Source organism: Polyodon spathula, chromosome 7 (assembly GCF_017654505.1).
Source record: "Polyodon spathula isolate WHYD16114869_AA chromosome 7, ASM1765450v1, whole genome shotgun sequence".
NCBI lineage: Eukaryota > Metazoa > Chordata > Actinopteri > Acipenseriformes > Polyodontidae > Polyodon > Polyodon spathula.
Window position 1 is genome coordinate 8,083,116 of NC_054540.1, and position 25,797 is coordinate 8,108,912.

The following is a 25,797-nucleotide window of genomic DNA, read 5'->3' on the forward strand; positions in this document are numbered from 1 at the left end:
CTGTATTTTTTAAATAATAAAGAACTTTCTATAGATGAGTTATCTAAATATTTTACAGGTGTTGTGAAGACAGCTTGGTGAATTAAAATTCGTTTCAGATAAAATGCAGAGGAAGTAAAGTATGTACACAGTTTTATGGTTTGAAAACTGACTGTGTTCTTACTGCGACCTGCTCATCTGAGCAATCAAAACACCTTTAAAAATACAGTCTAATAGTTACAGCTAAATTGCATTTTTGAACTCAGTAGAATTTCTTGTGGGCCAGCCTGTCTAAATAAACTAGACTACAGGTTTGTAGGTCCAATGTAGGCAGGGCCATGAGAAATCACAGAGGCACCTGCCCATGCAACACACAACACCCCTCTGCAACTTACAAGCCACTTCCACTAGCAGTTTAGAAACTGAATATTATTCACTAAACTGTGGTCTGCCAAGAGAATGTATTATTCTTTATTAATTATACTGATACGTACTTCTTTTTAAATCAGCATTATTACTTTGCCTCGCCTTGTAAGTTGAAAAGTAAGCCTTGGTTGTTTCAAAACCTTTTTGAACACGTTTAACTGCTATGGTGGTGTGAACTGAGCGGTGTCACTAGTCTGCAATTGCAGTAAAATATTTTGAAGAGCACAGAGGCTATAGACATCAGTGGGATTTGGGAATTAATGCATGCACACAACAAGGGATAAAATGTATTTTATTTTGTGGCAAAGCAACGCATAAGACAGCCTAAATATAGAATTATTACGACCTTGGTAGGTCCAATTTTTTTTGTAGCAATACAAAAAAATATATCTCCAACCCATCAAAGGATTTTTCAAACAGCTCTGTAATAAGAACAGCTGCAAGGTCACCCCAGTGCTCTCGTTGCAAGTGTGTGGTTCAGACTTGTGGGTCTGCTGGTGTCTACACCCAGAAAGGGATACTATATCCCCAGTGGGGAGATTTTGTCCTTCTCAATTGAGATGAAGCCAGCACAACTGACATCTGGAAAAGCAATACATTCCCATCATAAGTGTAATTCCCCTTGCTGAGATTTGAACTTGTACCCGTGAGCTGAGCAGCTTGACACTTGAAACACAAGAGCTGCCTTAACTTTGACTATGTAAGGACCTTACATCTGGGAATGTCTCTTTACAAGTACAAGAAAAGTGTCTTCAGTAAAAATCAACTTTGGAAAGCCATAATTGAAAGCAGATCTAGTTGTGCTGTGCAGATGTTGTCTGAAGGATTGAAGGAAGCTCTCATGCATGGTTGCAGGTTCATTGGAGAATAGCACATAGGTGAAAACCTGAGGTGACATTATGAATGCAGCTTGAAGAAAACTAGATTTGCCTGCAACAGCTTGCACAAGTAAGGAATGTTTTTTTTTCAGAATAAAGAATTATATGAAGCTTCCTTATACATCTGTTGCTTAAAACTTTTTAAGTACAGGATAACAAGACAACTCTGATGCAAGTTGTATCATCGTGGAATATCAGGCAGGGATCAGTTTAGGTTTCTCAAAGCAGCTCAAAGCCAACTAGAGGGATATATAGACAAAAAAGATAATAACTCATCACTGTAACAACAAAACCCATAACCAGTCAGAATGAGTGAGCGCCATTAAATAGTAGGGGAAAGGTATGGTATAAATGTAACCTAGCAAGAAACCATTCTGTTGCAGCAAGGAGCAGTTGCATTAAAGTAGTCTATTGCAAGTATTTCTAACTTAGAAAATCTTTAATAACGTGCAATAATCTTTTATGTAAAGGGTCCTTTCATTTTGGTATTGCGGTTGCACAATCCATCTTCAGTTGAGCTACAGCTGAAAGCAGATGCAAACTGAAGGATACACTCCCTCCCATCCCACCTTTTTGAAGAGTCTTGTGGAGTCCTCGCTGATCTGCATGAAGCGCATGATGACGTTGTTCAGGTAGATGTCGCTGAGCGTGGCGTGGTCTTTGCTTTCCCGCCTCACCTGGTTCAGCAATAAGTACCAGCAGTTCACAGGAGACAATAGGTTTTGGTCTCTTCTGTAAAAATAAATAAATAAATAAATATATATATATGTGTGTGTGTGTTGTATATATTCACTCAAAAAAACAAAAAGGAAAAATTATCCGAGTTCAAATGAACATTCTTGATTGTAAATAGTTCCCACTTGTTTTTCAGACACATAAAAGAGATAAGGATGAAGAAGGACAACAAAGCAACCACCATCCATCACCACAGCAGCCACATAATGGCTGGCCAGAGATGTCTCATTTAGATTAAAGCTATTGAACTGCAGCAGCTGGGATTAAACTGAACCAGATTTAATCATATTCCTTTTCAAAAAAAAAAAAAAAAAAAAAATTGGTTGTGGCACAATCTGACTCCTGAATTGGTTTTGTACCAAGGCCATGGAGACTACAAACCCACGAGGGAAAACTGCGCTTTCTCCATTGTCTGGGATAATGTTTCCTACCACTGTTTATCCACCTTGAAGGCAGGAACTTCGGTGAGAACTGTGTGCTGATGCTTTTAGAATGTGAAAATACCAGGGGGGGCAAAGCTCTGCATATCTCCATGCTTTCACATGTCATTAAAACTCAAGCTTTATTTATTTTTTTTTCTAGTAACATTTGTATTGATTTATTGGAAACAACTGGTACCATAGTAAACAGAACACAGTGCTTACTGCACAGTGTGTATTGATTCAGTGTCTATGTGTGACAGAATGCAAAACAAGGATCCAGATATACAAAGAAGACAGATGATCCATGTGTCTTCATTGTTGTCTGTTCACACAACAACAATGACAAACAGGTATGATAGAGAAGCTGCATGTGATTTATAAATAACTCATTGAATCCTAAGCCTATCAGAGCTTAAGAAAAACTGTGCCACTTAGGAATACAGGCACAGTTGATCATGATCTTATTTATGCAAATCTACAGTTATTAGATATACTTAGTAATGCTTTTACCAAAACTGATCACAATATATGGTATATAGTTAACCCTTATATTCATGTGATACAGCCAGACAGTATGCATTAGTATTAGTTATACTATTTATTCTTATTTAATTTGTTGTTATTTATGTTGACCTATCATGGGGTAGCTAACAGCTTGTGTTCTACAGCATCCTGAACAATATTTTCTATGTACATCAGTGTAAATATATATTCGCGTGTGTGTGTAACATATATTCATATATATATATATATACTATCATATCATATATAATAATATATATATATATATATAAGGATACATGTAAGACTAAGAGTTTCGTCAGTCAAGTACAGTCTTCGTTGTGGGATATATTACAAGATACATGACATATATTTCCATTAATATTTAGCGGCAAAGATGTCCACCGAGTCCATTAACTCTGTCTCACTAGTAGAGTGATGTTAACTTTCTATATTATACTATAGTAGAAACTCACCTTTGTTGAAGGCCATGAAGCAATATATAACATCAAATAAGGCAAAAGCATACAATTATGACAGCAATAATTCAAAACAGAAACAATAACAGACATCTATAGCACAGTACTGTGGAACATATTCACCTTTACAAAATAAAAGATATACAGTACCTACTCCATAAATGGAAAACTACAACTGGCACTTAGAATAATGAATATGCCAATGAAACTTCATTAAACAGAAGTGAGGCTAACACATTAAAATTGGTTTAAGTGTTTGGAGGAGAGTGTAATATGTTCAACACTGATGATATAAAAAAAAACCCCAAAAAAACAACAAAAAAACCCCCCAAAAAACTGTAGGCAGTGCAGGCATATTTGTATTAAAGCTACAGCTGAACAGTGATGAAGCAAAAATGAATTGTTTTGGGGATTGAGGGCCAGATAACACCATTTTAAACTTCTTCTGCCAAGTCTCTCTGGGGTATTTAGAAATGTACTGTAATTAAACTAAACCGCCTCAGCGTATACAAGCCTTGGCTGAGCTTTTGAATGGTCAGTAGCGACTTAGCAGATTATTCACCCTGTGGAGCTAAACAAAAAATAATTGAATGATGCAGCTGCATGGTAACCTGCTTCCTCGAATGAACAGGCATCATAGGTGCAATGAGGCGAGCGGGTCTAAAAATGAAACTTTTGCCCTAGTTGCATACTCTGTCACTACTTATATCTAGCATGCAAACTAGGACGGTTAGACTTGTGAACTACTACTATATAATTTCTTATGTAGAAGTTAAAGGGGCTCTCAATAACCTGGTTTTCTGAGGATGCACTCTGATCTTATGGTCTCATTACTATGAATTCAAGTATAGATTCAGGGATAGAAGGTTGTCAACCCCTTTTATTGATCAATAGCCCATTAAAACAAACATTCACCAGCCTGTAAAGCACTACAGTAATCATTTGTGGCGTGTTTAAAGTGGGAGGACTGGTATAAAAAAAGGGAAAAAATACATGTTTTTGGAGAGATTTATACGGTCAACAAGTACAAAAACAGTAAACAAAAAGTTTATAGTGCACATTTAGGTATGTTCTCCTCATTTGGGAAATGCCAATTGTGAATTTCACCTCACTGTTGTAACCCACGTACGGCCCAGGGGGACAGAAGATTAACACACACCTTCCGTTCCTGCTGTCTAGCTAATCGCCAAAGCAGTGGATGTTTCCAACTGAAAACACTGGAGAATTGACAAAATTCAGTCTGACCAATAGGTGTCACTGGAGGGTGGTGAAGCGAACCAACCCCAGGCGATGTTCCCTCCCTGAACCAGTACCCCCTGTGTGCCCAAGACTGATAACTCAGCAAGACCAGGGTTTTTAACCAGAAAGTTCTCGATGATTCTCCCCACCCTCCATGGGAGGTCGGGGACAGCGACACCAGCTTTATTTTGGTGTCGCTATGATATACAAACTGTACTAGCTCTCAGCAGAGCCGGAACTAGGGGTGGGCGAGCGGGGCAGCCGCCCTGGGCGCAAAGCCGTGGGGGGGTGGAAAAATGACTTAAATGCATTGCCACTTGAGTAATAATTTTGTTCTGCAGTTCTCAATGTCTTTACTTGTCAGCCATCAGCGACACTGTAGCATAGTCTGAAGATCGCATGCGCCTCTGCAGTAGAAAAGGGAATGCCTCACTAGCACCATAGCGTTGCCAGTTCGTTATTATTCTGGTGTATCTGTGTCGTTGGCATATCTAGTTATTATTTTTAATGACCTTTTAATTTTTTTGTTTAAAATAGCATACAAACCTGCATGGCTCTACATTCTAAATTGTTTTGGATCTTTAGGGAAATGGAAGAATGCTCATTTTGCAAACTATCTTTCTGAATATGCTTCAAGCCAATAAGTCATTGCATCCGTATTTGCGTTACGATTATTTTCAATCCATGCTTTTTTACAGTTCCAATGATTATGAGAAAACAGCTCACATGAACTTAATTAAAATATACAAGGATATTATAGAGCTATTGAAGGATTTTTGTAAGGGTTAACATGGCTGCTAAAATAATCATACAGTAGTTTTTATTATTTACAGTGACACTGTTAAAATTCCACAAATGCATGCACTTACTGATCAAGTTTTAATTTGATCAGAAAAAAGAAAACAATTTAATTGTCCTTATTATAAGCACATAGCTTGATCGCTGCCTTAGCTTTTACTGTGGAGTCAAAAACTAAACTCCAGCTCTGACCAACAAAAAATTACCAGACGTAAAATAAAATCATTATCATTGGTTGGTACTGAAAATGCGTGGCTTGAATATAATTGCAGAGGCAGGAAATATAAACTTGCAGTTAATGTGTTAATAAGTTCCTTTCCGTTTTAAGTAATGTCTTGTTCCCTTCAAACATGTTAAAAGGAGAGATTTAGAAATAACAATAAGTTAATCAAAACTATGAAACGTGAGCAAATATACTCTCCCAACTTTTAACACCCAAAAAGGAAAAAAAACGTGGGACGCAAATGCGATTGCCTGCCCTGGGCGCTAAAATGCCTAATCAAGGCTCTGGCTCTCAGTGTGATTGCATGATTTGTTGCCACAGACTATACCCATCACACAAAAAGACATAAACTCGCTGTAGTACATCAAGCAATTTGCAGTCATGGAAACACAATTTATTTAAAACAAATATGGGGACCACATTTGTTGCATCTTCTTTGGCACAACATGACATTTCTGAACTAGTTTGCTTCTATTTTGAATACTGTGGCTCCTGTGTATATGCATCATTAATGTCTGGTTTCTTTTGAAATCCCCTATGGAGATGAGCTGCTCTAGTTTATATATGATGCTCTAGTCTAGCAAGGACTGTAAAGGCGCTGTAAATTTCCAAGCTGCCTTCAGATTGAACAAATTGACTGCTGCACAGTGGAACTCTAAGCTCTGCATCCCAGTTACGTGGATGCTTCACACAGTGTATTTGTTTTTGGCAATCCTTTTTTTCTGTAAAAAAAATATTTCAAGTTTTCACAGGGTAACAAATCAACATAGCATATGATTTTAGCAGCCAGTAAGGCTTCATATTGTTCAAATGACAGAGGGCCTTGTGGGATCTGGTTTGAGGAGAAATGAGAATAGCTTTATGTTTAACTGGGGCCCATCTGAGGAACATTGTATATTTAATGCACACAGTTCAACAACCAGGAACATCTGTGTAGCCATGATTTATTTAGCCTGCCTTTCACCAAAGGATTTCCTGTAACCTTCAAACTAAATTAAACTTAAAATGCCTTCAATAGAAGTACAAATCTTAAAACCGTGTTATTTATTTTACAAGTACATATATGCTTGTTATTTAAATCATGGTTGTCAATAAAAGATATTTCAGTCATATAGCGATTAAATCTGTTGTTTTATATGAAAGGGAACACATAGGCTTGCCGGTCAAAATGTGCCTTCCTCCACAGAATTAGTTTTGATAATCTAGGTTAATTAATGATCACACCTCTAATACAAATTTTGTATTTCTTTTTCACAATAACATTATTTAAACTATTTTAATATCCACTGAGAGAGGATAATTCTTCAAATGAATGTTTCTTTATTAAATTTAGAGCACACCTGGCAGAAAGTCCAAATTCAACTTAGAATAAACAGCAATTCTGATTCTGTTGAATGAAAACAGGTACAAGACATTCAACTAAGATTACTCGGTTTTGATTGTCTACCTATGTACTAGTTGCTTGATTTTAAATTGAGACATTCATAAAAACATGTAATTTACAAACCACCTAATTAACCCCCTGTGCATACTTAAAAACCAAACCAGCAATATGCTTCAAACCCCAAATAAATCATTTTCAGGAGAAGCATAAAATACAGTGATTAGAATGAAAAAGTATGCAAGCACATATTACTACAAACATTTAAAAACTTGTTCTGAATAACTAAATAAAAAAAAAGTAGTCTCACTTGTATTGCTGATGGTCCTTGGTGCTTCTTGTCTTGGCCATGAACCGTTCAGCCAACTTCTCTAGATTACGGGAATACTCAATCTCGATCTCAGACTTCTTTCGGAAGAAGTCTTGGAGATCCTGCAGGAGCTGGACCCTCATCTCTGTCTGCTGCTCCAGGCATTTCTGCTGCTCCACCAGCTGAGCACGGATCTCTGAAAGGAGAGATCAGCTAACTTAGAAATGAACCATAGGAAATAAGGAGGAACTATCTCAACGCACTTATTTTGACGATAGAAATCAAGTTAAATTAGGAGTATGTTTTTTATTTATGTTTTACCAAGAAACATACAGAAAAGACAGTTAAGGATCCTCATTGTTGTGTCACAACAATGGCAATGCAATGGTAATTGCAATGGCAACACAGGGGAAGATACCAAAAGCAAGAATGGTGCCACAGCTTTTTTTTTTTTTTTTAATTAATTACTTACCAATTATTTTTTATTTATTTATTTTTAAATAATTTTCTCCCAATTTAGAACAGACAATTATTTTTAGGCTCAGCTCACCACTACCACCCCAGTGCTGACTTGGGAGCGGAGAAGGCGAATAAACGCTATCCTCCGAAGCATGTGCTGTCAGCCGACTGCTTCTTTTCACACTGCAGACCCACCATGCAGCCATGTCAGAGCTACAGTGTCGGAGGACAACGCAGCTCGGGGCAGCTTACAGGCAAGCCCGCAGGCGCCAGGCCATACTACTGGGGTCGCTGGTTCGCGATGAGCCAAGGACACCCTGGCCGACCTAAGATCCCCCCGTGTGGCACTCGGCCAATTGTGCACAGCCCCCTGGAAGGTACCATCCACGGTAGGCAGTGGAATAGCCAGGACTCGAAAAGGCAACGTCTAGGCTATAGGGCACATCCTGCACTCCACGCAGAGTGCCTTTACCAGATGCACCACTCGGGAGCCCTATCATTTCTACTTTTTGACATCCAAAGAATAGTAGGAACCAATAAACTCTGGAATTCCATAGTACGGTACCTTATCAGTACCTGGCATGTTGGGAACACAATGCAATACTCAAGATACACTGCTGATAATGCTTTGGGTTGGCATTTATTCTACCAGAATTCTTCATGCATTTTTCAACAGCAGCACATCCCTCTTCAAAAGCCTCAAGATTTTGAAGACTAGATATCAGAAGATTCTCTCTTCAGATAAGACATGGGGGGGGGGGGCTATTTCAATGATCTGAACTGCAAAACTTAAATCACTGCTCTTTCACTCTGTATAGTAAGCTAGCTGGGTGTCCACCCAGAAGCATGTCAATAATTACCTGCTGTGTCATGCATAAGACTATTCATAAAATATGTTGCCGGGCAATACTTTTTTCCTGTCTGGTCCTTTATTGTAGAATAGATTTCAATAAGATCTCAATTAAGTCACAGTGTTTAAATCTAATTCATTATCAATTTATGGTGTGAACATTATGTCAGTTCATTGCAACTGTTACACAGTTCTGTCCTTGGCGAGCCCAGACTGTGCATAATGCATTTCCAATTATTCTATATTTGGCTGCTACACTGTGTGTTTTGCAGCTCTTGCTGTCTTCCAAGCCTCTCTTTAGAAATGAGATGCAAGTCTGAACAGGCTCTCTCCAGGGAAAGCCAATTTTAAAAGAACAGATACATAAAAAAAGAAAAAAAACAGGAGATCTGCGTGCAGTCAGTAGTTTTGTTATTAATGTCATGGATTCAGTCATATAAACCCCAGCTGTGCAAATGTATACATGATAGGCCTGTAACACCTGGTCCCAAGGGAGATCCAAATCAACAGCACTAGTACTGCTCATTATCATTTGGAACAGACATATATGTTTGATATAATTCACATTTGACATATTTCACTCCCCTTCCCACTTTCCCCTGGAGAAGAAAGGTCTGGTTTATTCAAAAACAATCCACAGTACACAGTAATAACTGGTTTATCAGCTTGGTTTGGTGGCCTCACCACAGTGGCCCTTAGTCCACATCATCAGCAGATAATTACAAACAACTGTGAGCCGCTGCTTGAGAGAGAACCAAATGGCAGAGCAATTGTACTCTATAGCAATTTGAATGTATTAATTTGAAACAAACAGTGCGGTTAGCCACACCTATTGTTACTGTTAATACCTGTGTTTTTATTTTCAAAAGCTATGGGTGATTTTCCAATTATGAGATCATTTTTAAATCGTTCAATCATTTCATAACAGAGCTGTTTCAATTTGCATAATGAGTTTGTATACAATGAGAATTTGTATACAGTCTCATTATGCAAATCTGTAGGTTTCATACAGGAATGGCAACAGGGCATAAAAACCTGCTGGGAGGTTTAATGAATCTGTGGAAAGTTCAGGCTGATGCCCTGGCCGATAGGCCCCTTTGAATAAAAACAGAATAAAAAAAGCTTTCCATCCAAGGGAAACCAATTCTGACATGGAGTTACAAAGAAAGCTAATGTTCTGATTACACAGTAACTGAGCAGTGAACTATTCAGACAGTCTTCCCACTGTAAATGGAATACAAATGAGTGAATAGGTGCCACTGGTATTTACTGTAAGTATTTAAAACAGCATTCCTTCTTTTGGACAAAGCTCAGGATCTTTCACACATAGTTTAAATCAATGTAGGAAGTACAGTATTTTGTAAACGCCTCAGTTATCAACCCCCTACAGCGTTCCATCTCTTATTCTTACACTGTATTTGAAGGTTTATAGGTGGTATTATCATTAGCCCTGGTGGTTTCTTGATTGAGAAGATATTCATTTTACATTAATAATATGAACGAATATTTTACAGCACCCTCTGATCCCAATTAGTTTGGGTAATAAAGACCACGATAATTCTCATATACTGAAGAAAACCAAGACAGTATTGTTCTTAGAATTAAACTTTGTGATAACTGTTTATTAGATGAATTGCTCAATGCAAATGTGAAGAGAGTTAAGAACATAAGAACATAAGAAAGTTTACAAACGAGAGGAGGCCATTCGGCCCATCTTGCTCGTTTGGTTGTTAGTAGCTTATTGATCCCAAAATCTCATCAAGCAGCTTCTTGAAGGATCCCAGGGTGTCAGCTTCAACAACATTACTGGGGAGTTGATTCCAGACCCTCACAATTCTCTGTGTAAAAAAGTGTCTCCTATTTTCTGTTCTGAATGCCCCTTTTTCTAAACTCCATTTGTGACCCCTGGTCCTTGTTTCTTTTTTCAGGCTGAAAAAGTCCCTTGGGTCGACACTGTCAATACCTTTTAGAATTTTGAATGCTTGAATTAGGTCGCCACGTAGTCTTCTTTGTTCAAGACTGAACAGATTCAATTCTTTTAGCCTGTCTGCATATGACATGCCTTTTAAGCCCGGAATAATTCTGGTCGCTCTTCTTTGCACTCTTTCTAGAGCAGCAATATCTTTTTTATAGCGAGGTGACCAGAACTGCACACAATATTCAAGATGAGGTCTTACAAGTGCATTGTACAGTTTTAACATTACTTCCCTTGATTTAAATTCAACACTTTTCACAATGTATCCGAGCATCTTGTTAGCCTTTTTTATAGCTTCCCCACATTGCCTAGATGAAGACATTTCTGAGTCAACAAAAACTCCTAGGTCTTTTTCATAGATTCCTTCTCCAATTTCAATATCTCCCATATGATATTTATAATGTACATTTTTATTTCCTGCGTGCAGTACCTTACACTTTTCTCTATTAAATGTCATTTGCCATGTGTCTGCCCAGTTCTGAATCTTGTCTAGATCATTTTGAATGACCTTTGCTGCTGCAACAGTGTTTGCCACTCCTCCTACTTTTGTGTCGTCTGCAAATTTAACAAGTTTGCTTACTATACCAGAATCTAAATCATTAATGTAGATTAGGAATAGCAGAGGACCTAATACTGATCCCTGTGGTACACCGCTGGTTACCACACTCCATTCTGAGGTTTTTCCTCTAATCAGTACTTTCTGTTTTCTACATGTTAACCACTCCCTAATCCATGTACATGTGTTTCCTTGAATCCCAACTGCGTTCAGTTTGAGAATTAATCTTTTGTGCGGGACTTTGTCAAAAGCTTTCTGGAAATCTAAATAAACCATGTCATATGCTTTGCAATTATCCATTATCGATGTTGCATCCTCAAAAAAATCAAGCAAGTTAGTTAGGCACGATCTCCCTTTCCTAAAACCATGTTGACTGTCTCCCAGTACCCTGTTACCATATAGGTAATTTTCCATTTTGGATCTTATTATAGTTTCCATAAGTTTGCATATAATAGAAGTCAGGCTTACTGGTCTGTAGTTACCTGGTTCAGTTTTGTTTCCCTTTTTGTGGATCGGTATTACGTTTGCAATTTTCCAGTCTGTCGGTACCACCCCTGTGTCAAGAGACTGCTGCATGATCTTGGTTAGCGGTTTGTAAATTACTTCTTTCATTTCTTTGAGTACTACTGGGAGGATCTCATCCGGCCCAGGGGATTTGTTTATTTTAAGAGCTCCTAGTCCCTTTAACACTTCTGCCTCAGTTATGCTAAAGTTATTTAAAACTGGATAGGAACTGGATGACATGTGGGGCATGTTGTCAGTATCTTCCTTTGTAAAAACTTGTGAAAAGTAATCATTTAACATATTTGCTATTTTTTTTTCTTCCTCTACGATTTTGCCATTTGTATCTCTTAAACATTTAATCTCCTCTTTGAATGTTCTCTTGCTGTTGTAATATTGGAAAAACATTTTGGAATTGGTTTTAGCTCCCTTAGCAATGTTCATTTCTATTTCTCTCTTGGCCTTTCTAACTTCCTTTTTGACTTGCGTTTGCAGTTCCGTGTACTCTTTCTGCGTACTTTCTTTTCGGTCCTTTTTTAATGCTCTGTAAAGTGCCTTTTTTCGCTGAATATTTTTTTTAATTGATCTATTAAACCATTTTGGCAATTTAGTTTTACATTTAGATTTGTCTACTTTAGGGATGTAATTGTTTTGCGCCTCTAGTACTACATTTTTGAAGAACAACCATCCTTCTTCTGTGGGTGTTTTCTCTATTTTACTCCAATCTACTTCTGTTAGTCTCTGTTTCATACCTTCATAGTTTGCTTTTCTAAAATTGTAAACCTTAACTTTAGTCTTTACTTTTGGGGATTTAAAAAACACTTCAAATGAGACCATGTTATGGTCTGAGTTTGCCAGTGGTTCTCTGACCTCTGTTTTAGTTATTCTATCTTCGTTATTTGAAAAGACTAAATCAAGGCATGCCTCCCCTCTAGTCGGTGCCTTGACAAATTGTGTTAGGAAGCAGTCATTTGTCATTTCCACCATTTCTATTTCATCCTTCGCGCTACCCACCGGGTTTTCCCATTTTATTTGGGGGAAGTTGAAATCCCCCATTAGTATGGCTTCTCCTTTGCTACACACATTTCTAATGTCATTGTATAACAGATTATTTTGCTCACCGTCTGAATCTGGCGGTCTATAGCATGCTCCTATTATTATGCCTTTTGAATTTTTGTCTGTTATTCTGACCCATATTGATTCGGTTTTATTTTCTTTGTCCAGGTTTAACACCTGGGCTTCAAGACTGTTTCTTATGTATAGCGCTACCCCTCCTCCTCTTCTGTCCTGCCTGTCTTTCCTATACAGTGTATACCCACAAATATTATATTCGTCCCCATCACTCTCAGATAACCACGTTTCTGTAACACCTATCACATCATAGTTACCTGTTAGTGCAGTAGCTTCAAGTTCTAGAATTTTGTTTCTGATACTTCTAGCATTTAGATAAATACATTTAATGGTTGTCTTACCTGAGTTGTTGTTCTTGTTTTGATGCGGTCTCCCTTCTGTTTTTTTGTTGATTTCTCCCCCCTTCCTTTCTAGTTTAAATGCTTCCGAACCTGCTCGAGGATCTTTTCTCCAAGTAGACTAGTTCCCTTGTTATTTAAATGCAGTCCATCCCGTCTATACAGATAGTCCTCGTTGTAGAATGTGGTCCAATGATCAAGATAGGTGAAGCCTTCCCGTGTGCACCACGTCTTCAGCCATGCGTTTTGATTAATTATTTCCAGCTGTCCATATGGTCCTTTGCAAGGTGCGGGTAGTATACCAGAAAATACCACAGTTTTGGTTTTCTCTTTTAATTTCCTTCCTAGCTCTCTGAATTTATTTTGCAGGGATTTTGGTCTGTCTCTTCCAATGTTGTTTGTACCGATGTGGACGACTACTACCGGGTCGTCTCCTGTTCGTTCTAGGAGCCTGTCCACGTTCTCAGTGATGTGCTTGACCGAGGCTCCCGGAAGGCAGCACACTGTTGTAGTAAGGGGGTCCAAACTGCGAACTGAACTTGCTGTGTTTCTCAATATGGAGTCCCCAACAATCATGACCTCCCTTCTTTTTGCTGTCTGGTCACCACTGTCAATGGGGTCCTGGATGTTGTTCCTTTCATTCTCTTGTTGTTGGTTCTGCTCATCACAATTCTGAAGTGACTCAAATCTGTTGGTTGTTTTGATTTCTGGTGGTTGTGTTTGACGAAGTTTCTTTTTTTCCCTGCTTCTGCCTACCTGAACCCAGCTGTTCTGACCTTCTATCTCCCTGGTGGCTTTCAGTCTGTTAGGGGTGATGCAGACTTCCATGAATTGTGGGTGTGCCAGTTCCTCAAGATCCTGTTGCTGTCTCACTTCCTCCAGCTCCATTTCTAGCATACTTACTAGTTTATGCAAATCCTGGATCGCGCGGCACTTTACGCACACTTGGTTTAGCTCTGCTGGGTTTTCTCGGATTTCCCACATCAAGCAGGTGTCACAAATTACTGGCTTGAAGACCATGTTGATGGGGCTTTTTTGAAGTTTAGTTTCTTCTGCAGCCGTCAACCTGCTTTCAAACTGCTTCGAAACTGCTCTGTACTTTTCCACGCCTGTACTTCTCCCACTCGCTGTCGCTTCCACTCGCTGTCGCTGGGAAGACTGCCTCGTTTAACTGCGTTGTTCTGCTGTGCTGTCGGCTCCTCCCCTCGCCCGTGTCTCAAAACGACGCTGAATTTGAATCAGCTGCTCCGAGTTTCAGCTTGTTTGTTATCAGAAAAAACACACACAGCTGCTGCTGTGTTTCCCCAATGTCCTCTGTTTTCTGATTAAAGCAATTCAAGATGCAATTTCTCCTTTCTGCTTCGAAACTGCTCTGTACTTTTCCACGCCTGTACTTCTCCCACTCGCTGTCGCTTCCACTCGCTGTCGCTGGGAAGACTGCCTATATTTAACTGCGTTGTTCTGCTGTGCTGTCGGCTCCTCCCCTCGCCCGTGTCTCAAAACGTTGATTTACTGAACCAAAATCAAAAAAAAAAAAATCTTTTGATCCGAGTTTCAGCTTGTTTGTTATCAGTCTGAGAAGGAACTCTACAATACCCGACTGACATCCACCTACAGCCCAGCATGGTCTGTGGAGGTGCTGTGCTCTAGATTTGATAGAGACAGGACATGCATGGTGCCATGGGAATAATATCTAAACATGAACCGGTACTGACTCAGTATTGCACAGAGCAATTAAAGGTATTGAACACAGTTCAGTTTCCATTCAAGTGGCCCTGTGCCAGTTAAGTCTTTTTGTACTCTTAAATAGTACATTGATGCCTATTACTAAAGACTATAGAGGCTATTTGTAAAACAATAATAACAATAATAAGAAATAACAGAAAGCATACCTTGCAGTTTATAATTGGTTCATAATTGGTTTCCATTCCATAAAGGCAGTTTTAGTCTCCCTTTGAAACCTGCTTACCTCAAAGTTCCTCCAAATCATATAATCTTAAGGTATTTACAGGGTATTTATTCATTATTATATATCTCCAAAAGCAACCCGAAATTAAAATAGGGGAAGGCCTGTTTTTTTTCTAAATCGTGCTTTTGTTATACCGACAACATTTTATGGTAAACTGTCATATTTGAATATATTTTCATGATTCGTAAGGTAACAACCTTATGTAAAAAAAAAAAAAAAAAAAAACTTCAAGGAGCTTTATGCCTTTAATCTTTTAGCGCAGTATGCAATGCAATGCAAAATTCTTTAAGGCTACAATTTTTGCGATGCTGACAACAACTGAGCTATATATGAGAACAGGTGAAGAAAGGGTCAACATTGTTTGTTTGTTTGTTTGTTTGTTTGTTTACTTTCCACCTGTACTGCCTGCAGAAAAGTTATGAATTTCAGACATCAAACAGAAAAATACATTTAGCAGGAAGTATTTCCACAGAGATGTGGATTCAAAATGCTCCGGTTTGCTTATATACAGACAAGCCTGACAAGCAGCTCCTGAGAAACCAATGAATGGCTGAGCAGGCTGCTGACTGGCACGGCAGAGCGTCCAGTCCTTCATTTAAAAAGAGGTCTTCGATATTTCAGCAACAGCAACATCGATAACCTTAACATCTAGTGAAGCTCAGTGTTAGGACACCAGCAAACGGTCTCTCCAGCCCACTGAAAACATAAATAGGACATTTTTATTATTATTATTATTAATACTTCTTTTGTTTAATAATTTATAGGTCACACCTTAATATTCACATATACTGCATAGTCTTCCAGTAATACAGTATTCTAATGATTAGTGGACAGGATCACCTTCACATTTGTATAAAATGGCTGTGTCGTGTCACACCCCCCCCCTTGTTATTCATAAATGTGGTTAGGTCATGTTGATAGTAAATTGTCATGTACTGTACTATACCTCAGTGTATAAGAGCCCTTCACTATGTAGTGGTTTTAATGTTTTATAATTTGTTGATTTGCATGTCAAACAGCAAAATAATGAGCGCTGTACTTAATACATTCCAGAATTAACAAGTGCTGATTTTAAACCTGATGTTTTGATTTTGATTTTTTTATTTATTTTTACAATGGAAGAATGCTTTAAAGGATGGTATGTTATCACCTCTACTATATAAAGATATATTCATTTATATAAAGATATATTCAAACTGCTTAAGCTCACAGCTGGACCTGCATATCAGTAATGGAGTCCATACATGCCCCAACACCAGGTAATAAATGACACAAAAGGAGAGTTGCAACAGGTTTTACTATTTTCAGTTATTTGTCTAAATTGTAAATAAAGTTGAGAATTTAATTGTATGTTCTCTGAGTTATTGAATGATAGACCAATGATAGATTCTAGCAGCAGCACGCTTCCCACTACAGTGATACATTCCATAACCTGTGATGTCACCTGTGTTGCATCCTTCTCTAATTAAATGTGTAGCCTCAGGTAACTTGAGAATGAACACACGCCATGATTCACATCAAAACTGTAACTCTAAAAAGTCACACCTTCACTTCACTGCAATCTGGCTGACAAAGGAACTCAAGTAATTCTCTTCACAGCAAATATTGCTTTGAAATGACCTATCCCTGAAAACATTCTCTTAAATGATTGCAGTCTGTCATGTTCTGTGGTCCAGAGCAGACTATACACTGCTCGTCCCTATGCATAGTGTTCAGGTTTGTGTGGACATCAGCAAGATGTGCTGATAAGCAGAATAATGAAGCAAAGCTGATAATGATAGGAATGAACTGTTCAATCAGATCATTCACGCTTCACAGACATTCTCTTAATTCAGCCAGCACATCCTTGTTCTTGTGAATATAGCCAGTCAATGCTTGCTTTAAGAACTGTCTTCACAGACGTTAATGGACCTGCTGCAATCTGCTTCTTGATACCTGTTAGTTGTTTATAGAAACAATGACCTGATTCCACACTGATGCATTTTTATTAAATATCACTGAAGGTGGTTTAAAGCATGCCCATGGTAATACAATGTTTTTGAAACGGAAGGCAGATGAGGTCAAATATTTGTTAAAGATTGACAAGTTATCTGGTTGACCTTCTTTCAAGGTAGTTTGTCTGGGATTATTTGAGAAATCGTAAAACAAGAAAAACAAAATGTGTGAAAATTCTAAAGAGGTCATTCCACATTATTGTGAATTGCTTCCTCCTTCATGCAATGGAGGGTAGGTGTTTTGTGCATGCTAAATAAGAGCTGTGTAACTCATGCCCACCATGGTACCAGATAACATGCTGTATTTATGTATTTGATACATTACATTTAGACTTAACGCTTGCACTTCGAATAATTGCAAATTAAAATAAGTTGTCATAACAGCACAGTTAAAGTGAAAATTAAAACAGGTAGATGCCAGTTAAAAATGCTCCAAAAAATGACAAAGTAGCCTGTCCCCAAATGAGGACAATGGCACTTAATGGGCATAGATGGTATAAATTGCCATTTTAATGACCCATGACCTATTTTATCTCCACCTAGACAAAAAAAATATTGCTTATTCCTAGGGCTTTCCAACAAAAAATAATCAATTGACGTTTAAGCCATTAATGTGAGGGGCCAAGCAATCCCCCTTGGTTCACTTGAGCTGCAGTGACCCTCACACTACAGGGCATTCATGCTGTTCCATGTACACTGTATAGAATATGACTGAAACAAAAAAAATAAAACTAAGAACTTCTTAAAAAAAAAAAAAAAAAAGAGGTTAGAAGGACCTTGGAGAAGACTAGCAAAAATATTTGTTTAATTTTATTTTATTTTTCTGCGGCTACCTGTGGGAGATTGTGGGTTGCTTTACATTCAGTGTAAACTGTTGCATCATGTATGATTGATGCCAATTTTAACCGAAACAGAAGTATTGATTCTTATCTGGGTGCCAGATAGAAAGAGATTCTAAAGATTACAGAGGCTGTGCAGACTTGACCCAGCCTAAATATAACAGTACTATTGAATGTACAGAATTTTACTGCCGTGTACTGCTGCCTGGTACCCATAGCAGTTCCTGTCTAACCCACTCCAATAGTTCAGCCGCAATCAGACCACGTGGCTGTATTTGAAATATTCCAGAATAATTTTTTTTTTTTTTAAATGTGAAGAACAAAAAGATGTTCAGCACTAAAAGGAGACCAGAAAATAAGTCTAATAAATAGGGCAAGCAACTACCCAGGCTTTAAGATAATTCAAATGAGGTTGTGAAGCACTATGTGAAACATTTTGGGTGGCTTGGTAGCCCCACCCCCCAATAAAATAAAAATTGAATTTCTTTCTGTCTGTGCAGCTCATCTTGTGTGTATGTAGTTTTACTGGGGTTGCCAAGGAAACAGGTGTTGTAATTCAGTGTGTTATTGAACATTTGTCCTCCACAGAATGACAAAACATTGCTGGTTGAAAATGTCATTAAGCTTTCGATTACCTCAACCTTCTCTATCAAAACGTGCCTGCAATTTGATTATTCATTCCACAGTTCATTTTACTTATTTAAAGAATTTCCACTAGGTAGTTGAGCATTTCAACATGTATTTATCATAAGAACCCAAACCAAAGATTTTAGGAATAATCTTCTTTTAATAACCCTGCATCACAATACATTTTGGAACTTCTAATAAACTATGTCTATCACCTCTTTCTCCAACTTAATTTAATTTAAATAAATATTCGGAATTTTAACATAATAAAATAAATATCAAATGTTATCGGCCAAACCTACAAATATACAAAGGTGTGGTAGCTTGAAACTGTCAAAAAGGGTATTGGTTGTCATAGAAACACCAGCAAGGTGTTATATTTCACACACTGTCAGGTCTCATTGCATACAGCAATATGACTTCATTAAACCGTAACAGTTTCCCCACATCTATACAGCTACCTTAAATGGAAAATACCTTCATATGATTGATCAATACAATTTCCAGCTGTTTTCCAATTGAGCGAATATCACTTTGAAATGACTGCATCTGTTACCCAGACTCCAAATATATCTTTATTTTTTAAAATAGGACTTGTGTGCTTCACAATATTCTAGTAAATATAGTGTTTTCCTAATCTTTTTGCTTAACATTACACAACCGTATTGACTTGTTTTAAGCGACTGAAAAGCTGCTCTGGAAAGATCCATTCCTAGCCTGCTTGCATATTCCTAGATATCCTTGATCTGGAGACAGCACACTCTACTTTTCAAATCGGTGAAAACAGAACATAAGTGGTCTTGATTGAAAATGGGGGACTGATACTACTGATATCAATTATTAACCCTTTGCGGTCCTATGTCGGACCAGTCCAACATTACAATTTTCCCTTTCCAGTCCGATGTCGGACCCTGTCTGACAGCATCAAAAAGATGTAAAGCACAGGTCTCTAGTCGTTTTTTCTCCGAGAAAAGCTGAGAAAACCTTTCAATGGCCGTGTGAAAATAATAGGAGCCGAATGAAGCGGGAAAAAAATAAAAATAAAAAAGGGGCGTATCTGAGCAATACAGACAGCCCCCTGCACCAAAGAGATAACACGGACACAAACAAAGGAGATAGCTGCTTCCGCATTCAGGGCTCAAAGAATATATTAGCAGCCATTTGCAGAGCTTTGAGATGTTATAGCAATAAAATAATGACTTGGATCGCATTATTTAGGAGTTTGGTGATAAAACGAGTGATCAGGAGAGAATTTATCAGTATGCACGTTTATAAAGAGGTATATGAAAAATACAGCGAACAAGGGGTGGGGCTTGGCTGGAGATGCAGTACTGATGTCCTTTTGCCATAAGAACATAAGAACATAAGAAAGTTTACAAACGAGAGGAGGCCATTCGGCCCATCTTGCTCGTTTGGTTGTTAGTAGCTTATTGATCCCAAAATCTCATCAAGCAGCTTCTTGAAGGATCCCAGGGTGTCAGCTTCAACAACATTACTGGGGAGTTGATTCCAGACCCTCACAATTCTGTGTAAAAAAGTGCCTCCTATTTTCTGTTCTGAATGCCCCTTTGTCTAAACTCCATTTGTGACCCCTGGTCCTTGTTTCTTTTTTCAGGCTGAAAAAGTCCCTTGGGTCAACACTGTCAATACCTTTTAGAATTTTGAATGCTTGAATTAGGTCGCCACGTAGTCTTCTTTGTTCAAGACTGAACAGATTCAATTCTTTTAGCCTGTCTGCATATGACATGCCTTTTAAGCCCGGAATAATTCTGGTCGCTCTTCTTTGCACTCTTTCTAGAGCAGCAATATCCTTTTTATAGCGAGGTGACCAGAACTGCACACAATATTCAAGATGAGGTCTTACTAGTGCATTGTACAGTTTTAACATTACTTCCCTTGATTTAAACTCAACACTTTTCACAATGTATCTGAGCATCTTGTTAGCCTTTTTTATAGCTTCCCCACATTGCCTAGATGAAGACATTTCTGAGTCAACAAAAACTCCTAGGTCTTTTTCATAGATTCCTTCTCCAATTTCAGTATCTCCCATATGATATTTATAATGTACATTTTTATTTCCTGCGTGCAGTACCTTACACTTTTCTCTATTAAATGTCATTTGCCATGTGTCTGCCCAGTTCTGAATCTTGTCTAGATCATTTTGAATGACCTTTGCTGCTACAACAGTGTTTGCCACTCCTCCTACTTTTGTGTCGTCTGCAAATTTAACAAGTTTGCTTACTATACCAGAATCTAAATCATTAATGTAGATTAGGAATAGCAGAGGACCTAATACTGATCCCTGTGGTACACCACTGGTTACCACACTCCATTCTGAGGTTTTTCCTCTAATCAGTACTTTCTGTTTTCTACATGTTAACCACTCCCTAATCCATGTGCATGTGTTTCCTTGAATCCCAACTGCGTTCAGTTTGAGAATTAATCTCTTGTGCGGGACTTTGTCAAAAGCTTTCTGGAAATCTAAATAAACCATGTCATATGCTTTGCAATTATCCATTATCGATGTTGCATCCTCAAAAAAATCAAGCAAGTTAGTTAGACACGATCTCCCTTTCCTAAAACCATGTTGACTGTCTCTCAGGACCCTGTTACCATATAGGTAATTTTCCATTTTGTCTTATTATAGTTTCCATAAGTTTGCATATAATAGTCTGTAGTTGTAGTTACCTGGTTCAGTTTTGTTTCCCTTTTTGTGGATCGGTATTACGTTTGCAATTTTCCAGTCTGTCGGTACCACCCCTGTGTCAAGAGACTGCTGCATGATCTTGGTTAGCGGTTTGTAAATTACTTCTTTCACTCTTTAAACCTGTTTTACTCTGAAAAAAAAAAAATTTAAAACAGCGCGTGTAAAATAAACAGCGCATGTGAAAACAAACTGGACCTGACATGCCTGACAAGCACTGAATGGACCAATAAGGGTTAAGCTTCTCGCACATACTTAAGGGGTGAGTAAAACTGATTATCCCACATCAAACACATGGGGACCAAGTGTGTGTGTTTGGTGGGGGGGCTCTATTGATGTGTTTTTTTTTTATCTCTGATATTTCTTTCGTCTTTTAAACAGTAAAACGTTTTTAATCCATGATGTTAATACCACAGATGTTCAATGTCATGTTGTGAGCTATATGACATGTTACCATGGGGTCTGTTTGAGAAGCTTGCAGACTTTAACTTTCTTTCCAAAAATGATTTGTACATCGTCCAAGCAAATGTTTCTTTATACTGTATACAGTGTATAGTAACATTTATATGAAATGCCACTTTAATAGACTACCTGTCTATAGTAACCACTCTGATTTATCTATTGTCCATCTCCCATACTAAGTCCCCTCTACATAAAGTCCACTTCGATACAGTACCTTTATGTCTTTTCATTGGCAGCAGAGCAATATTAAAACAATCTAAACTAGGGCACTCGCAACACGTCAGAATACATACTGAGAGAATTCGCTAATGCCCAGTCGGTTCGATGGAGAAAGTTACCTAGACAGCATCCGATGTGGAGGATGCTACAGACAGGGTTTTAAACCACAGCTTACACCAAACATTAAGAAAAGGTCAGAGGGCTGTAAATTAATTTTACTATCAGGTAAATGAGATGAGATTGTGTTTACAGGTTGCTTTCATGGAGGGGATATGAACATTAAGAGGTTGTTATAAAATAGGGTTGACTGGATTGTAATTATCATTCTGTGTCTATAACGCAAAGAAGACAATAACATGATACTTTTAACTGCCACCATCTTGTTAAACTGAAAGGGTTCCTGCCAGTGATATTTAGTTGAAACAGTAATACAATTCTTCAAGGGTGTATTTGTTTTCATACAGTGAGTAATGATATGCTGGTCCTTCCTTTCACATAACAAATGAGTCACCGAACTTAGAGGCTCTGGACGTATTACTTGGCATTGTTGTGCGTGTGTTTGAGAGAGAGCAGGCTGTTTACTAGAGATTGTCTGTTACTACAGTAACATCAATACTTTGTAATGGTTAACACAGAACAGTGGAACACCACTAGCCTTTCCTCTTTTCACATAGCTACTGCTTCACAAACAACAGGAAACCGTAGTCCAGCTGCACTACTTCTGGGGAAATAAATAAATAACAGAAGCGTCTTCAACTACAGTTTTGGTATATTGCTAAGCTTCCTTCCTGTTTAAGTCTAATGGTTTCATTTAACAGAAATGAAAACATAAACCCTTTGCAGTAGAGTACATCCCCTGGAATTGTTACAGGGCAATAACTTGGTAGACTGTTCGCCGTTATTTCCGTGAAGCTCTTAACTGTGACATCGCCTGCCTTTAATCCACATTGATGTGGATCAATCAACAAACAGGCTACGTAAGTGTTTGATCTCGTTTGCTGAATGGGTTTACATTTCATGGCTTAAGCACTGTTTGGCAGGTAGAGGGTGAGTAATCTTTTTAACGCATGTCTACAGTGTGACAATTTATATATTGTTTGTGTTTACGTTTCTATAACATAAATGTAAAACACAACCTATATAATGCACTGAAAAAATACCTGCTTTTCACAGGAAAGACTGCAAATCTCAATTGTCAGAACATCTATTCTCTTAAATAGTTTAACAACAAAACACGATAACAAGGTGCCACTACAGAACGTCTTATAGAAAAACAAGCCTGCTTGCCAAAAATGTAACGCATTCAGGCTTGCAACACAGTTGAAGTCCTGTCGAGGTTTTTTTCAAGCTAAATTATTTCGCCATTTCCTTAGCCAGTTATATTTGGTCTAATAATTAAGGTTTAATGAACCCCATCAGCTTTTCAAAATCTAAGTTTAACTTCCTGACCTTGTTGCTATGGCATCACTCCAAGGAGATGGACGTCACAGCAAATGCTCATCTGACACACAACAGCTCAAAGAGGCTGCGGTGTTATGAACAAGATCAATCACAGCACCTAATTGCAGTGACAGTGGAACAATTTCCCAAGGCAGACTGGGAAATACAAACAACATGAATATATGTGATGAAGCCAATATATATTCATATGTGGCTTTGCTGTGTAATAATTATTCAGCTGAAGTGTTTTTACTGTGTAACACTCAAGAGATTAGACATGCATCTTTTCACTGACGCGCCCCTTGGCAGCAGAACCAAGGTTAGAAGAAAAACAAGTAAACATGACAATCACACAACAAAGGAGCAACAAAAAGTTACAAATCCACAAAGTCCACAAAATACCATTTTATTGCTTCTTAAATGGCTTGAAAGCAATATTACTTCTAAGGGGCATAGGGGGATTTCAGTTACCAGTATAAAGCAGCTGTAAAATCTTAAACCTTCTTAAACCACTTTTTTTTTACTTGAATCTGGTTCAACACAAATCACTGTTTAACCAAAGACAATGCTTGCAGTATATTAATTATTATGATTAGTATACATGGTGAATGTTTTACAGTGTTATTATAGATTATACAAGACCAAGGTACAGTGCTCCCCCTTTATAACGCTGTAGTCGGGAGCCATAGTTAAGAGACTGTGCTGTTTGTGTTCCGCCTTATAATGAGAATACTAGTGTTAGTGTAATGGCATTATGGGGCAAATGGGAGCCATAACCGTACTGCCTTATAACCTGTGCCACAGTATAACAGGCTGCCTTATAAAGGGGGTGAGCACTGTATAATAATATTAGATGGTGGCGCGAGACCCATGTATAAGAAAGGTTGATGCTAAAACTGCTAAGCTCAATTTAAACAAACTACCACCAGTACATGAACACAACAAAACATTGTAAATACCAACAAACAATTATGGCCTGCAGATTTAAAGTTGTATCCACAGAAGACAAGGAGAATTTTGTGGAACAGCAAAACAACGCAAGTACTCTTAGAACAACAAGAAGTAACATAAATTTCGTAACAAATAATAATAATATTTATTTTTATATAGAGACTTTCATAGTGGACCACCATCACAAAGCGCTTTACAAGATACAAGACTAGGGTGTGTGAACTATGCATCAGCTGCAGAGTCACTTACAACGTCTCACCCGAAAGACGGAGAACAAGGAGGTTAAGTGACTTGCTTAGGGTCACACAGTGAGTCAATGGCTGAGCTGGGATTTCAACTGGGTACCTCCTAGTTACAAGCCCATTTCTTTAACCACTGGACCACACAACCTCCTAAATGACCTCAACCATTGCCCTCTGTGGGATGTTAGGCAGTTTAGAAACCAGAGGCTCTTGAATGATGAGGAAATCATCCAACTCCAGTATTCACCACTGATTAACTGTACATTTGCATAGTATCACAAACATTTACTATAGCAACTAGGGATAAAAATGACTAGCCAACATTTATTTATTTATTTTTTAATACAGCATGCATTTGATAAGTCTGGTTCTCTGTGTATGTACAGTTGCTGTTTGTGCTCTATATTATAAAACTATTTATTATTGTTTTCAACTGTCATTAATATGTAAGGAATTGCAACCACAACAGCACTTCCATCCATCTGAAACCACACACTTCACAGCATTCTATTTAATTCAAATGGTTGAATACAATTAAAATCCTCACGCTGCTTGTTCACTACTAGTATACACTTTAAACACACACAAACATTACTCTGCTGCTGCTGCTGCTTTGAAATTGAAGTAGGCTACCAGTTTCTGAGGTAAACTGTCACTTTTCATGTCGACTGTGTGGATGCTACCCCTAATAGCAATACCCTACAGCCCAGACAATGAAGTACATCCACTAGAGTCAAAGCCATCTAATCGATCCATTTTCTTATAACATAGAAACATTACAGCAAGAAGTATACAGCTGTGGGTAACAAAGCCAACTGACACATTGGAATCAGGACAGCTGCTGTCAATTTGAACAATGTTGTAACTGCAGCCTGCTGTACAGGGGTAGAGCTTTACAATGTGCCAATAAGACCCAAGGCAAAACCTGGAATGGCTAAAACTGCCATGCCACAGGAGTCTTACTTCCATCCCTTGTTTTCTTTGGTACTGTACTCACACTTCATGGCAACTAAATGCTGTAAGAATAACTGCTCTCTGGAGTCTCTTATAGGCAATGACTTTTAAAAACACCTTGACCTTATATACACCTTATTAAAGTAAGATGATAAACATGACTTGCATAGTCTTCCTTCAAGCATTTCCTTTATGTTTGCTCACCTAGACATATT

The 25,797-nt window shown here is 38.1% G+C and overlaps 1 protein-coding gene across 2 annotated transcripts in view; it reads right to left on the reverse strand.

Moving 5' to 3' along the window:
• Window positions 1–25,797, reverse strand: part of LOC121318101 (SLIT-ROBO Rho GTPase-activating protein 1) — a 95,995-nt gene that overhangs the window by 41,389 nt on the left and 28,809 nt on the right. For both annotated transcript variants that reach the window (XM_041254393.1, XM_041254394.1), the window contains exons 2-3: window positions 7,372–7,567; window positions 1,853–2,015 (exon numbers count right to left, since the gene is read on the reverse strand). In XM_041254393.1, coding sequence (XP_041110327.1) covers window positions 1,853–2,015; window positions 7,372–7,567 — 359 coding nt within the window. The remainder of the gene's footprint in view (window positions 1–1,852; window positions 2,016–7,371; window positions 7,568–25,797) is intronic.